Source organism: Triturus cristatus, chromosome 5_2 (genome assembly GCF_964204655.1).
Source record: "Triturus cristatus chromosome 5_2, aTriCri1.1, whole genome shotgun sequence".
Lineage (NCBI taxonomy): Eukaryota > Metazoa > Chordata > Amphibia > Caudata > Salamandridae > Triturus > Triturus cristatus.
In genome coordinates this window covers 907,037,050-907,051,803 of record NC_140588.1, presented here as the reverse complement: position 1 = coordinate 907,051,803, position 14,754 = coordinate 907,037,050, and the positions used below count along the sequence as shown (strand labels likewise).

Below are 14,754 nucleotides of genomic sequence, written 5' to 3'. Positions count from 1 at the left end.
CAGAAAAGAACCTCATTCAGGCACATTCTTCCAGAGTTAAGACAAGAAATTTGACCTTGACCAGGAGTGTTCCAGTGCAGGGCATCTGACAGGCAGATAAATGAGCGTTATCGATCCAGTCACCACGCGTTATTGTTATGGGTGGGTGGAGGGGGTAGGTGTGTTTGAAGTGAGGTGGTGGGGTGGGAGTTAATGATCTGAAGTTCACTCCAGATTCTCCACCTTTTGGAATTATTGCTTTGATGTCCACACAAAGTGCCAAATCAGTGGATTAGAATTATCCACCAGAAGAACAAGTTACTTCACTTCATTGACACTCTTAACTTGAAGTTTTTTTTTTTGCATTTAGAATGATTCAAACCCAACCAACTTTGCACCCGTAAAATATGCAAAATTGTTCTGTAATATTGATCTGGTGCCGCTGTGTCATGACATAATCCAGTAATGGGGATGCCAGCTCTGTGGTCCGACAGTTGAAAACTGGGACTTGAACATCGATCGGTGCTTGGCTGGTGAAAACATGTTTCCTGGAGGCACTAAAGTTAGCAAGCCATCACATAACCTCTAAGCATAGCATTGTATATTGTGTCCAGCACAGCAAAGCCTTGAAAGATACTTTAGTACATGAATATCTCTTGCTGTAAGTGCACTTTTCCACTACCAATTCATCCAGCGGTACATGCGTATATAGACAGAATTTTGGCCGTTTGTCTATCTCTTTCTTAAATCAAGGTATGGACTGACCAGCATACTCAAATATCTTTGAAGAACATAGCTGTCTAATATATTATATTCACCACATATTTTTATGTTCAGATCAAGAACCCATTCCCAGTCTCTCAGGAAGAATTGGGGCTCAAGATGCAGGGCCTATAACTGAGACGTGTACTGAATGGCAAGTTTAGTCCTACATCCATATGCTGGTGTTTTTTTTGCATTCCTTACTACTTCATTACTGTCATTACGGAGTATTTTTTGCTGATTACTCAAGTGAATGTCTTCAAATGGACCACTTTGAAGTAGCAACAACCAGTCATTGGGTGACACTATGAAAGTTTACTTAACGATGCACAGCACCCAATAAAGGATGGCACATTCACTTTCTTGATTTGTCTGCTTTAGTAAAATCTAAAATAAGCCTTCAGATATGTCTTCAAATAGATGATGGTTAGAAACGTAACATACTGCGACAGTCCCAACCGCTATATAAATATTTGAGAGCACGCTGTACCCTTCCAGGCATACCTGCTAGCTACATCTAAGTACTTCCTTGTTACTTCAGAACTGTAGTTCTGTTTGATTTTCCCGTCAGTTATTACTTAATTGATATACAGCACTTAATACGAGTATAGCGAAGGTTTTCACTCCTCTACTTGTTGTGATGTCTCCTCGAAGACAAAGTGGATGTACTTTTTAAGTCTGCTGCAGACAATTTTGGCTGTCTGCCAAAGCTAATGTTTTAGCAAAAAAAAGGGTCTGCATATGATTGCCTAGCAGTTGTTAGTTCGTCAATACAGTGCTTCTGTGCAGTGAATGAATATGAAATTGACATGTACTGCCCTTTTTGGATGAATTATGAACCCGCTAGTGCTTTGACCACCCCAGTAAGAGCAAACACCTGGCATGAGCACCAGCTGCAAACCAGGAGATTAAACACATGTTCAAACTGTCATAATAGTTGGGTGGAGAATTACCCTCACTTAAGATGGCTGCTCCATCAGAACTTAATAACAGTCGCATGAGTGTTCTTGCATAGAGGACTCCCTTCTTTGTAGCTGTCAAGCACAATGCAGTTCATTGTTAAATTATCTTGAATTAATGTTTTTAAAAACCATGAAAAAACGATTGGAAAAAAATGTAAAGCATAGGAATCCTGTTGTGCTTTTTTGGAGGGATGTTTCTCCCCATTGTAGAGGTGCCTTGTTAAATTAGGTACTTTATCAATGTAGAAAGAATTAGGATTTTCAAAAAGGGCCAGTACTGGTATATTTATATTGAGGAAGTGAATATTTTTTGCTTCCTCGGTTATATTGTCCCAATACTTTTCCTAAGCTATCAATACAGCTTTCTTTTATTAGATTGATAAAAAGAAGCTTGTTTGGTGTTTTTTCTTTGGAAGGTCATACTTCCTCCTTTGGGTTTCTGTTCAGTGGTTCACTTGTGTGCGTGTTTTGAGCTGTATATTGAACTATCGGGTAATGGGTTTTTCTATTCTAGAATCTTTCAAAAAAGGCTTCCTGTTGATCTAATATTGCCAATAAATGAGAAAACATGAACCATCATTGTGAGGGTCTGACCCTACCGTGCGGGATCATAGAGTGCAGTTTTTGGCAAATAGCTTTTGATTACCAAACTCTGATAATGGTGAATGGCAGGCGGTTTATCTGTTTGTACTGCTCCCAGTCAGTAGAACAGTTTTGTTATTTCTTTCATGGCCTTATGTCTTTAAAAAAGCAATAGCAAAATGGTTTTGTAAAGTAAATCAGTGCCTGTCTTAATCCATAGTTTCACCAGGTGATATGTTCCAGACCAAAACGTATTAATACATTGTTGCTGTTTAAGGTTTGTTTGACCATCTGTGAAGGAATGAGTGTGAGCTAAGCTCCAGCTCTTCTTGAATCTAATCATTCAGCTTGTGATCCCGCACTACAGTTAAATGTTGCAAAAAAGTGGATTTCGAATGTTCAAGATATGATTGGTAAAGTATTTTTATTTTGCTGCAGGAATAAATACGGAAGTAGAAGATGTTGTTGGACCGGAAGCACCAATCATACACCAGTCTCAAGAGGATAAGCCTTTGGAGTAAGTAACATTTATCATTTAATCCAAGTAATTTTAGTCGTAAACTTTTGCTTTCACAATAGATTGTATTTTTAGTTTTTTTATGTCCGAATCAATGGCACCTCCCTTTGCTTCTTCCAAGTACTCTTCCCCAAGAAAACATCAGGTAAATAGATATGCTTTTCACAGGATCTATTTCTTGTTATCAGTTCTTTGTGGACATATCTTCTCCAAGGCTTGGGCAATCAACAGCTGCCCGGCTGGCTACTCTATTGTTGACACTAGTGAGGTTCTGTCAAAACTCAACATGGGGCTCAGTCCTGATATTCCTCCACGGTCTAACGTTGGGTGCTGTGTACGGAGCCGGGAAGGCTATACACACTGCGGTTGGTCCAGATATATTGCTTCAGCCATTGTCTCATGGGGTGCGTACCCACTGCTACCTGTTCTCCCTGTGGCTCTCAAACCTTTCTATACATGCTTCACTTCCTCTCCATCTCCTTGGCCCCAAAATAGAGATAAAGAGTGCTCAAGTGGAAAACCTGATGCACGTAGTACATGTTACCATTACAGGTGGATGATTCTGGTCTATCTCAGACTCAAACATTCTGTGTGCTCCCCGAAGCAGAAATCATATACAGTCACTGTTCTCCCTTGCATGTGCATGCAAAATTCCACTATACCTAGTCATCCAGAAATTTTGAAATTGGCTAGGAAAACTTGAGAGAATCTCTGCTTCTCCATTGAAAAGGGGTTGTACAGTAGGCAACAATCCATCTGTCCCATATGTCAGTCTTTTTGTTTGGCTTCTTTTGCATGGCCTGTTCCCATTCAGCAGCTGCCTTGATTGAAAAAAGGACCTGAAATAATAAAGTTTGCTTGACAACCTCTATGTAGAAGTGGCCTGCTCCTTTCTCTAGGCTAATGCATATACTTTTCTTTCAAGCTGTCAAGTATGCTAATGGCAGATTTTCTTGAGTAATCGGCTAGCAATTCAATGCTAGTATCAGGATGACCACAGATAGTCCTGAATCAGTGCAATTGGTGAGATACCAGTTTAAGGGGCATGGCTGTAGTTGATGTGCGCAAGTACACTGGGCTGATCTTTTCCTTTCTATCTAATATTTAATGGCAAAAGGCTCTTGGTCTAATACCCTATCCTTCTGCTCAACATCGTAATGGTATTGTCTGGATATACCCCACATGATACAAGAAAATGTCCTTTGATGGGTTTGTACTTTGCCGTCTGCCGCTTCCTACTAACTCCTGAATCAATATAAAAAAGTTAGGCAACCTAGATCCTCAACTTTGGTCATCTCTTCATTTCTCAGGAATTCGCATTAGGGCTATGTCAGAGCATGCACTCAACAGGGCACCCAAAGAATATAATAATAACGAAAGAAACCCTTCCCAATAGTGTATCGATATGTTTGCAGTACATATATCAGCATTTCAGCTCTCACCGCCACCACTACGGCTGTATGGTTCTAAAGACATTGTCTCCCTTAACTTTATGCTGGCTCACTTTAACATACATTACAACCAGTTTTATCTAGCTTTATGTTATGACTATGAGAGGGATTCTTGAAGGCCATGGTGCTGTTTTCTCTTGGGTTTGAGCATGAACCGGTTTATGTTTTTAACAAATAATTGTGCTGTTCCCTTTTCTTCACCCGAGGTGTCCATGGCATGCAATTCTTCCTGAGTGCCTGTGGTGAAGGTTAATGTGGAGAAAGAGGGCTACTTTTCGCCCAGCAAATTACTTCTGGTTTCTGTAAGACAGAGCCCCCACGTAAACATTTTGAAACTGAAAATAACTTTTTAATTGCTTAAGGTATTTGTAGGATGCTGGCTTCAAGAAAGAGGTATATAGTGCAAAGAGTCCAGACAAACCCCAAATGCTCTCTTTTGTGGTAGTGAGTGCGAGCAGTTAGCCATATCAGAGGGTAGTGCTAAGCATTTATTACACACACAAAGGCAGAAAGTGAGACACACTCTCAATAAAGAAATCTGAAACCAATTTATAAAAATAACATATACTTTTATCTAAATTTAGATAACAAGATCATCGGAATCGGGTAAGTACTTTTCGAGTTAGGAATTTTTACAGTTTTCTGCAATGTTATCCTATGGAGGTAAACCATGTATTGCATTCAGGCACTTGTCAGTGACTTACAGGACTGTTCTTCTGGACTTGAGGTGAGTATGGGACAAGGTCTAAGGCCACACCAATAGGTCACCTGAGGAGGCTCTGAGGCGTCCGGATGCAGAGGTGTGTCCCGGCGTGTAGTGTCCAATTCACTCCAATGGGAGAACGGTTCGGTTACAAAGAGGCTGTAAGCAGGGACTGGGCAGTCCAGTCCAGAGGGGAACCCACAAGGACCCGTGAGATCCTCTGGCAAGCAGGGACACCTTTGGTCTACTTCTCCTCAGGCTGTGGTGCTCGAATGCAGTTGTCTTTTGGGGTCGGATTCCTGTGCAGAAGTTCCTCGGGGATGGAGGGGGCCTGCAGAAAGAGGCTTCAGGTGGTAACTGGAAGTCCAGTCTGGGCAAACCCAAGTTTGGTCTTAGCTCTTGTGGGTCTCTGGACCCTGTTGGCACCATCACCTCCCTTGGACACGGGCTCTGGAGCACAGGTGCATAGATGCTTTGAGATGTCGGGTGGCAGTGGTCACAGACTTACTTTTTTGTCTTTTTCTGCAGGCGGGGCAAACAGGACAGCTGGGCCACTCACGAAGTGGGTCTCACTGTCACTGAAGTCCCCTGACGTGCAGCTCGGTCTTCCTTGGCGTGGGTGTCCGGTCTGGGCACATCAAGCCTTGGCTGCTGAAAGAGTTTCAGTGCCCCAGGGATTGGTACTGTGTGGCTGCGACCGGTCCTGGCATCCCCACACTTGAAAGGAGGACTGATCTGACCTGTAGGAGCACTGCTACCTATTCCTGGGCAGCTGCTGCATCAGTAGACTCCTTAGACGGCAGGTCTGTGTAAGGGGTCTTGCTTTTTTGGTGCCTGCGGCTGCAGGAGAGTGCTCCTCTACTCCAAGGAAGTTCTTTGGCAATTTGTGAAGCAGTGGCACCCCTCTGGGTTTCTTGAGGTCTTCACAGTGGGAGGACGAATCAGTTGCTACACGAAGGTTAAGCAAAGCAGACAGGTGGGTGGGGTTGGCGCCAAGTCAGTCGTGCTCCTTGGTTCTCTGGTCAGCAGTCTTCTTCTTCCACTCCTTCTTTTGTGTCCAATGAAATCTGAAGATCTGGTATCAGCCCCCACCCAAATACTCAATCTAGAGGCATTAAGGGGAGTGAGGAGTCGTAGCCAAGTGGCTACTCCCCTTTGGGGGTCACAACGCCTCGTATATGATCACTTTCTTTGGGAAGTGGGCATAACACTGTCCCAGAATCCCTTAGTTTGCCATCATCAAGATGGGCAACTCTGAAAAGTCGTGTCCACTTAAGGGTGGTACTAGCCTGGGGGTGGGCACGCCTCCCTGACTAGCTAATTTTCCTGCCTGTCCAAGTACCAAAGGGAGTGGGCTTCCTTTCCGGTGAGGGAAGCCAGACTCGTATTTCAAAGGAGTGGCTTCTTTGAAGCTCCCCTGCCTTGGAATGCTATTTAGCAGGTCATCCTGTGGAAAGGGATGTGAACACCCTCTTCCTGAGCAGGCTTTCTTTCTGACCTCCTGAGAGCAAAGGCCCTCGCCCTTGGGTGGGCCAGAAACTTGTCTGGTGGCAGGCTGGCTAGAACCAATCAGTCAACACCAGTCAGTCAATACACCAGAGGCTGGTAGGTTTACAGGGGGCACCTTTAAGGTGCCCTCTTTGTGCATGTAATAATAAATCCAACACTGACATCAGTGTGGGTTTATTAATTTGAGATGTTTGATACCAAACATCCCTATTTTCAGTGAGGCCTTTTTGTAGCTAGGGGACTTGTTTTCACCAGTGTCCAGTGCATGCTTTTAAAATGGCTTCCCTGATCCCTTGCAATATCTAGTAATAGACCGAGACATCACAGGGGCACATCTGCTCGTGGAACCTTACTTCATAACCCACATTCTGCACCACCACCCCTAACTCATACACCTTCCACCCAAGCAGACACAAACAAAATAAGCAACATGTCACACCTCACAACTTCGTTTCTCCATGTCTACTGCACAAGGTTATGCTCCAAATACAACACAGCGCATCAACTCACTCTCAACCACCGTCTCTACCACCTACACACATAGACTCGTCAAAATGCCTTCTTGGCCTGCTGGACAAGGAGCACGATACAGAACAGCTACATGATTGCTATCCTCATACATCTAATACCAACACAAAGGACACACCTGCTAAAAGCCCACAAAATACTGCTCGCTCTTCTACAAAACAAAATCGCACTATTACCAAAGCACGTTCTCTAAACTGTCTACTGATAAATGCTCGATCGCTCTGTAAACCAAACATCACATCTACAAACTTCTTACTGGCTAACTGAATTGTGGTTGGGAGATGATATGGCTTCGGTCCTGCACGAAGCCGTTCCTCTAGGCTATCAAACTATCACCCAAAATCATATAGGCAAAAGAGGAGGTGTCCTAGCTGTTGTGTTCAGACAAACATTACAAATCACTAAAGCTAACAACATCTCCATAAAAGATTGTCAGACTCTTTTAAACAGCTACAATCCCACACCATCTTCCTCCTGTAACTTCCTGCTCCTTTACAGACCTCCACCTAGCAATGCAACATTCCCAGACACGCTGTCAAACTTGGTAACACTACACTCCAACCTATACGTTCTGGGTGACCTCAACATTTGGTTTGACAAACCCAGTATGCCCCATTTGAAAACAATAATCGCTGGCCTAGAGGCACCGAACCTGCATCAGATAGTCCACAAACCGACACACATCGCTGGACGCATCCTAGATGTCATTTTTGCAAATACAGAACTAGTTACCTTTCAAACAATGACTTCATTCACATGGTTAGACTACCATTTGCTTGCTTTCCGACATAAAACAACACAAAGCGACGCACCTAAAACTACCTTATGTGCTTCCACCTATCGACGTGGAACAAACTCAATTTGGAACACTTAGAAACACAACTAACAACCAGTACAGCTCTAGACACAATAAATTCTGTTAAACTATGAGTGGCTACAGAAGCTTTGGATATCCTAGTACCACTAAAAATGACACAAGAAAAGAAAACAAGCACCTTGGAGAAATACATAGATAAGAGATTAAACAACAAATTAGAATGCCTACAGACACGTAACCTATAATACAAGTCTGCTATCAGAAAAGGTACTATCCAGACAGAATTCAAAATGCTAAATGTGCAAATAAAAAATTCTATAAAATTCTCAATAAATTTCCTGAACCAAGTTGTCTAGAAAGAGCATATACTGTTACTCAAGATTTCACAGACAAACTGGCAATTCATTACATGGCCAATGCAGAGTCGTTGGACTCTTGCTTAAAACAAAGGCAAAGCACCAGCACTGATAATTTTCCCAAAGAACAATCCAAGGATACTCTAACCCAGCCTCTTTGTTCCTTACAACGCATTTGACACGATGAATTAATGGACGTGGTCAAAGCTAGGAGGCCTGCCGGCTGCTCTTGTAACCTGTGTCCACCACATGCATACCTTCAAGAGATTTCTTCTAACAACCTCTGCTGCCACACCAGTAAGAAGAATCATCAACAATTCCTTAAGTACTGGAATATTTTCAGAAGAACTCAAAAGGTCATACATACGCCCATTAATGAAGAAAACAAACTTGGACCCACTGAACCCTCAAAACTACAGACCAATTATAAATGGACGTTTCCTGGGCAAAATGATAGAAAGAGCAGCATTCACCCAGATGTCACAATTTATTGAAGATAATGCCATACTTTCTGACTTCCAAACTGGATTCCGTCCAGGAAGAGGCACAGAATCTGCCCTTGTTGCCATTTGGGATGACCTGAAGAACACAGTTGACTGGAATGGGGTCTCTTGGACCTCTCGGCTGTCTTTGACATAGTTGACCATGACACTCTGATACAAAGACTCTACGAAACCGGCATAGAGGGGATTGCTTTAGACTAGTTATGTTGCGAAGGTGGGATGTGATCCAATGTCATCCATACCCCACCACCCCCTTTCTCGTCCAACCCGTACTTTATGAAAGCCGGGGTCCCTCAAGGCTCTATCATCTAGCCCATGCTTTTCAACATCTACATTAAGTAATTACCAGCACTGATTAATCATTTTCACCTCACATGCTATAACTATTCAGATGACATGCAAATACTCCTTCAACTGGAATGCCCCAAAGACATTGGAAAGTTGCCAATTTTCAATTGTCGCAGAGCCGTGGATCAATGGATGACGTGGAGCCATCTCAAATTGAATACTTCCAAAACAGAAATACTCACGTGTGGCGATTGGAAAAATTATGACCCCCTTCGCCACCTGGCCTGATGATTTGGGTACACCGCCTAAAGTATCAAAGGAAGGAAGAAACCTCGGAAAGACCATGGACTTCAAGCTATCAATGAATGCCCAAGCGGACAAGCTAGCAAGATCAAGCTTTGTTACTATAATAACTTTGCGACAAATCTTATCCCATCTGGGATTTTCTCAAAAGGCCTAGGCTACCATCCCTGTTGTTCTGTCCAAACTGGATTACGCCAATAGCCTCTACCACGGATCACCTTTAACGACTATAATAAGACTACAACGGATTCAGAACTTGGCTGCCAGACTACTCTTACATATAAAGCCACATGACCACATCTCCCCTGCCTTGAAAGCCCTGCATTGGTTGCCGGTTGCCAGAAGATACACGTTCAAGCTGCTTTGTATCACCCACAAAGCGATAAGTGGAACAGGACCGCTCTTCATTAGGAATAAAATCCTCAAGCACATCCAACAAAGGAACATCCACCCTAAAGTGACACCTCGCCTCAAAATCTCAATGTACAAGAAAAAAAACATGGGTGGCACATCCTTCTCTATTCAAGCAGCCAATCTATGCATCTCTTTGCCCCCCAAGATAAGATCCACGAATAACCACCTTATCTTCAGAAAACGACTCAAGAATTGGCTTTTCCCCACATAACCACCATGCGCAAACAGAATCTACAGCATATCCCTCTGTATATAAGCATTTATTTGGACAATAGATATGTACCTATATATGCGTTATGCTTTATATTAACGTTTATAATAATTGTTTTAAAAAATATAGATATTATTTCTGCTTAACAAATATTACTGATAGTTACATTATTCTATGCCTTTAGCTTGTATATAAGTGATATCATAAAAAGGTACATCTTTTATCATAACAATTTATCTACAATTGCTTCACTATTGAATTACAAAAAAATTATAAACTAATTTAAAGTACAACAATACTTGAAAGCCGGAGTTTATTAAATAAATCTTTAATCTGCATATACTACCTTCCTTATGTAGATATATATATATATATATAATATACCTTCCCTGTACTAATGTGTGTGTGTGTGTGTGTATATATATATATATATATATATATATATCACTTTTCTTCTAATTCAGCATATTCAATACACTACCCTATTTCTCATCTTATACCGCTCTCAATATAGCCTCTACCTCAACTCTGACTCCTCTCAAACCTCATTTGACTACTCTTTCCAATGCACTACCCTATTTCTCACCCTATACCTTTATCAATATATCTTCTGCCTCCACTCTCATTCATCCTAAACCTCATATCACTAATATGATCCCCAAAATAACCCTTTCTTCCCCTTTTACTATTCAGATTTCTCAAACAAGCCTTTCTAAACACTTACCTCTGACTTTTCCCCCTCCACCTCCCTTGTATTCATCCCAAATCACCCCTACTGCTATAAACTAAAAAAAACCCAAAGATGCTAGACCCTTCTACCCAACATCTGAGAAGCCATTGTTGGACATGAGCACCGCAGAGACTCCATTCCAGAGTGGCCCAGCGGCGCTGGTTTGGCACCCTCAACCGGTGAAGACCGACAACCACAAGGCCCTAGGACACAAGAAGCCCAGTCAACCTTTGCACTCTGCAACCGAGCGCCCCAGCTCTGATACCGACTAATCAGCTGTGCCCCGTTGTTCCCAGGACCCTTGTGACTTGAGGTCCCCCTATGCAGCTTGTTTCTAGGTGCCTCCTTTTCTTTCCTCCGGCGTTGCGCGCACAACTACCAATCTAACCAGCACTCAGATCTCAGGGCATGTAACAAGTAACTACTGGTTCTTTGGACCTTGGCCCTCTACAACCCTAAGTCATGAAGGAGACCCCAGAAACCGATTGCAAATAACTGTATGCAGCATATGTCTTTTCTCCCATAGGGAAGCATTGCTGCGTGAAGAGGCATTTAAGCGAACTATTTACTTGCGTGCAAAAATTCATATTTAAAAAAAAGTACTTAATAGCAAAGTTATAGATATCAAAATTTATATAAAAATACGACTTATTTTTCCAAATTGGTCTAATTTATTCTCGAGTGTGCGGTTTATTTATTTCCTCTTTGAGTACAAATGCTTAGCGCTACCCTCTGATAAGCCTAATCTTCTCGCCCACACTACCACAAACTCTGTACACCAATAAACGTTGCCTGTACTCTTTACACAGTGTACCTCCTTTTGGTCCACTAAGCTAAAGAGCCAGCTTCCTACAGTTAGAACACAGTTGTAATCCCGATTCAGGCCTGCAGCTCGGGTTACCATCTGATTTGGGATTGTGGGCATTCATTATAAGGGCCTCGTCCTCACGGGCATCAGGTGCAGCCTTCCCCACCATTTGCTTCTAACATCCTTCATTACTTGCTACATCTATTAGATGTGCTTTTAGGGGCTGCATCTATTTGGGTAAATGTACCTGCATTTCTGTTCAAGAAGCATTAAAACAACTTTATCCACCACTGTGCACTCCTTCTGCAACTAGAATGTTAAATACGGTCCTAAGATGGTTAATACAGCCTCCTTTTGAACCTATGAATAACTCTTCCCTTACATGTTTGACACTGAAGATCACATTAGTGACCACACTTCAAGGCCAAAGGTAATCGCAATTAAAGTGGCCATAGAGCAATCTTACCTACAGGTACAGTGCAATAAAGTCTTCCTTCATACTCCTCTAACTTTTGTCTCAAAAATTTAATCCTTTCACATTAACAAACTATTTACATGCCGTTATTTTTCTTAGCCTGCAGTCTGCGGCAGAAAAATATTTTTAGACTTAAAATGTCAGACAAGAATAAGGAAGACACCAACGTTTTGTTCCTCCAGTTTGCCCACTTGGTAAAGAAGCCATTGCAAAGGAAGGCCTTGTTAAATATATTGGTTATGCTACGCAGTTATGCTATTCTTTTGTAACCAAACATTACTAGCGAAGAGCATTCATTTAAAGAAAAAATTTAGTATAGTGCATGCCTAACTGGAAGCCGCAAGGCACAATGTAGGGTCAAAGTGAAGGATTCGATCGATGTATGAGGGGGAGAGGTCATTTCTAAGAGTAAAAGTTGACTGTCCTTGCATTGTGATGTAGTACTCAAAAAGAGGTGTATCTTCAGCTGTTTACTAAATTGAAGGAGGGTTGGGGCAGTGCTGATAAATGTGGGGCAAGTCCTGATGAATATGGGGAATTCATCCAGATTGCAGGTGCTTAGGTGGAGAAAAGGCTGTTTACTTTTTTTTTTTGTTCCTTTTTTACCCTTCTTCATTTCCAATCTGATGATGTCCTGCCGGTGGGTGTGCTGAACTATCAGAGAAAATAGGATCGAAAGACAGTAGTTATGTTGTGGCCTTAACATTGTTTACATCATGAGTCATGCAGATTCCCAGATTCCCTCACTTATCGAGGCCTAAACATTTTTTAATTGTGAGGCTTCTCTAAACACAATCACAAAAGGGTGAAATAATGCACAGTAAGTGAATCTACACTAGTCTTAAGATACATAACTGTTACAGGTGAGTATCTTTTTCCCTATCAGACCCCTAACAATGTAACTCAAGGGTCCCAGTAGTTAGCGAGGGAAGGAACCCTTTGGCTTTAAACAACGAGCTACTATTAAGTAACAGCTACTTACTTGTAATGACGTAACAGCAATGTAGCTATCTAAAAATCAAACATAGTGCATAGCCCAGGGATCAAGCATGAAATGACAAAGATGTTATTTTCCTAGCAGCTATTTTTGAATTTTCATTCCAGCAATCCTAGTATTTTACTTTGTCATATTTGGAGGCCTCTAATAAGAAGCTTCCTCATCCATAAAAGTTTAAAGCAGTGATTAAATAGACGCTTCTAAATGTATGTATTTTAACTTTCTTTTTCTTTTTTTGTAGCTATGGCCATGCCTTGTTGCCGGGTGAAGGTGCAGCTATGGCTGAGTATGTTAAGGCTGGAAAGCGTATCCCTCGCAGAGGAGAAATTGGATTAACCAGTGACGAGATAGCAGGTTTTGAGTGCTCTGGCTATGTAATGAGTGGTAGCAGGTGGGTTAATTGTGGACTAAACTGTTCATCATTGCTGAATGTGTGATGAACAGATCCTTTGTTGCTTTTATATTGCCGTAAAAAAAGTGTAGCATGATCAAATCCATTTCTGTAGATATTGCATCTTATTAGCACACAGGATCGCAATTCTCAATGCGCATAAAAAGAAGCATCCAAAACAACAAACCACACCGTTTACTGATTTAGTTTACAATATTTGACAGGATAGTTGATCATTCCTAGATCAGTGTGTTGTGTGTCACAAGAAGAGATGGCTAGTTAGAATAGATACCAACAATAAGGCATACAGAAGCTTACATGATGCAAGATACCCTTCTGAAAAGAGCTACAGTCAGAATTTTGTGTGGTTCCCTGAACTTATTCGCGTCATAGTTTTTCTAGGTAGGAAAGATACAGTCTTTGAGAAGGGAAGTACATGTGGCCTTTTTTAAGCCCCTTTAGAATTCATCGTTTTCCTTTTCATTACCATCCATCAATAAAACAAAGCATATAAACCGAAGACCTTGTGCATCTTTAAAATTGGCTCCAATCGTATTTACTTTTCTTGAGGAGCCTTCTGTTGAAAATATACAACTTCACCTTAAAATGTATGACGCAGAAATGGTAATCACTTACATGTTTATTATACCTTTATGGTTATCTAGCTGTCTTTGGGAAGAGGTAGTGAGTGATTCCATCTTGTAGGCAAGTAAGGCTATTCCATCATTGAGACAACTGTAAAGTGCCTAAAACAATCTATTCAACGAAAGACTTCCCTGGATTCTCTGTAAATGTTTCAGGAATTTGAATATCATTAAGTAATTGCATTAACAAATTCTTATTTCTATTTAGACATCGACGAATGGAGGCTGTACGTCTGCGTAAAGAGAACCAGATTTACAGTGCAGATGAGAAAAGAGCATTGGCATCCTTCAACCAGGAAGAGCGGCGCAAGAGAGAAAACAAAATCCTTTCCAGCTTTAGGGAGATGGTTTACAGGAAGACAAAGGGAAAAGATGAAAAATAAGGACTGTTTGTTGTACAGTGTTCAGTTGTGGGAACTTGTCTGAACAGGTGTTATTTCCCATTGCTGGTTGCGGATTGACTATTTTCCAACTTGTTGACTTCATGTGGAAATTCCCATTTTATTTTTATGTGGTAGCAACAGCCGTGTTGCCTGACATGGAGCAAAGGCTGGACTTGATTCATTTTTATATTGTAAGCAAATCATACGCAAGAAGATTGGCATGTGTGACATTTTGAAATGAACATACCAGGAAGCATCTGAAATAGAGTAATTTGGCTCCCTGACATTTGATATTTTCCACAGTCACGTTTAGTTTTATGTGTAACTGAGCTATTGAGAAATGAAAAATGATAAAATGTTGACATTTTAAGAAATTATTTATTTAAAGCTTTTTTTCCTGTTACCATAAAAAGAAAGAAAATGTAAAGCAAAACTATACTT

The 14,754-nt window shown here is 41.4% G+C and overlaps 1 protein-coding gene across 1 annotated transcript in view; it reads left to right on the top strand.

Moving 5' to 3' along the window:
- Positions 1–14,687, top strand: part of NKAP (NFKB activating protein) — a 155,080-nt gene extending 140,393 nt beyond the window's left edge. Inside the window, exons 7-9 of the mRNA XM_085608081.1 lie at positions 2,724–2,802; positions 13,137–13,286; positions 14,139–14,687. Of these exons, the coding sequence (XP_085464207.1) occupies positions 2,724–2,802; positions 13,137–13,286; positions 14,139–14,313 (404 nt within the window). The 3' untranslated portion in view covers positions 14,314–14,687. The remainder of the gene's footprint in view (positions 1–2,723; positions 2,803–13,136; positions 13,287–14,138) is intronic.
- Positions 14,688–14,754: the final 67 nt, after the last annotated feature.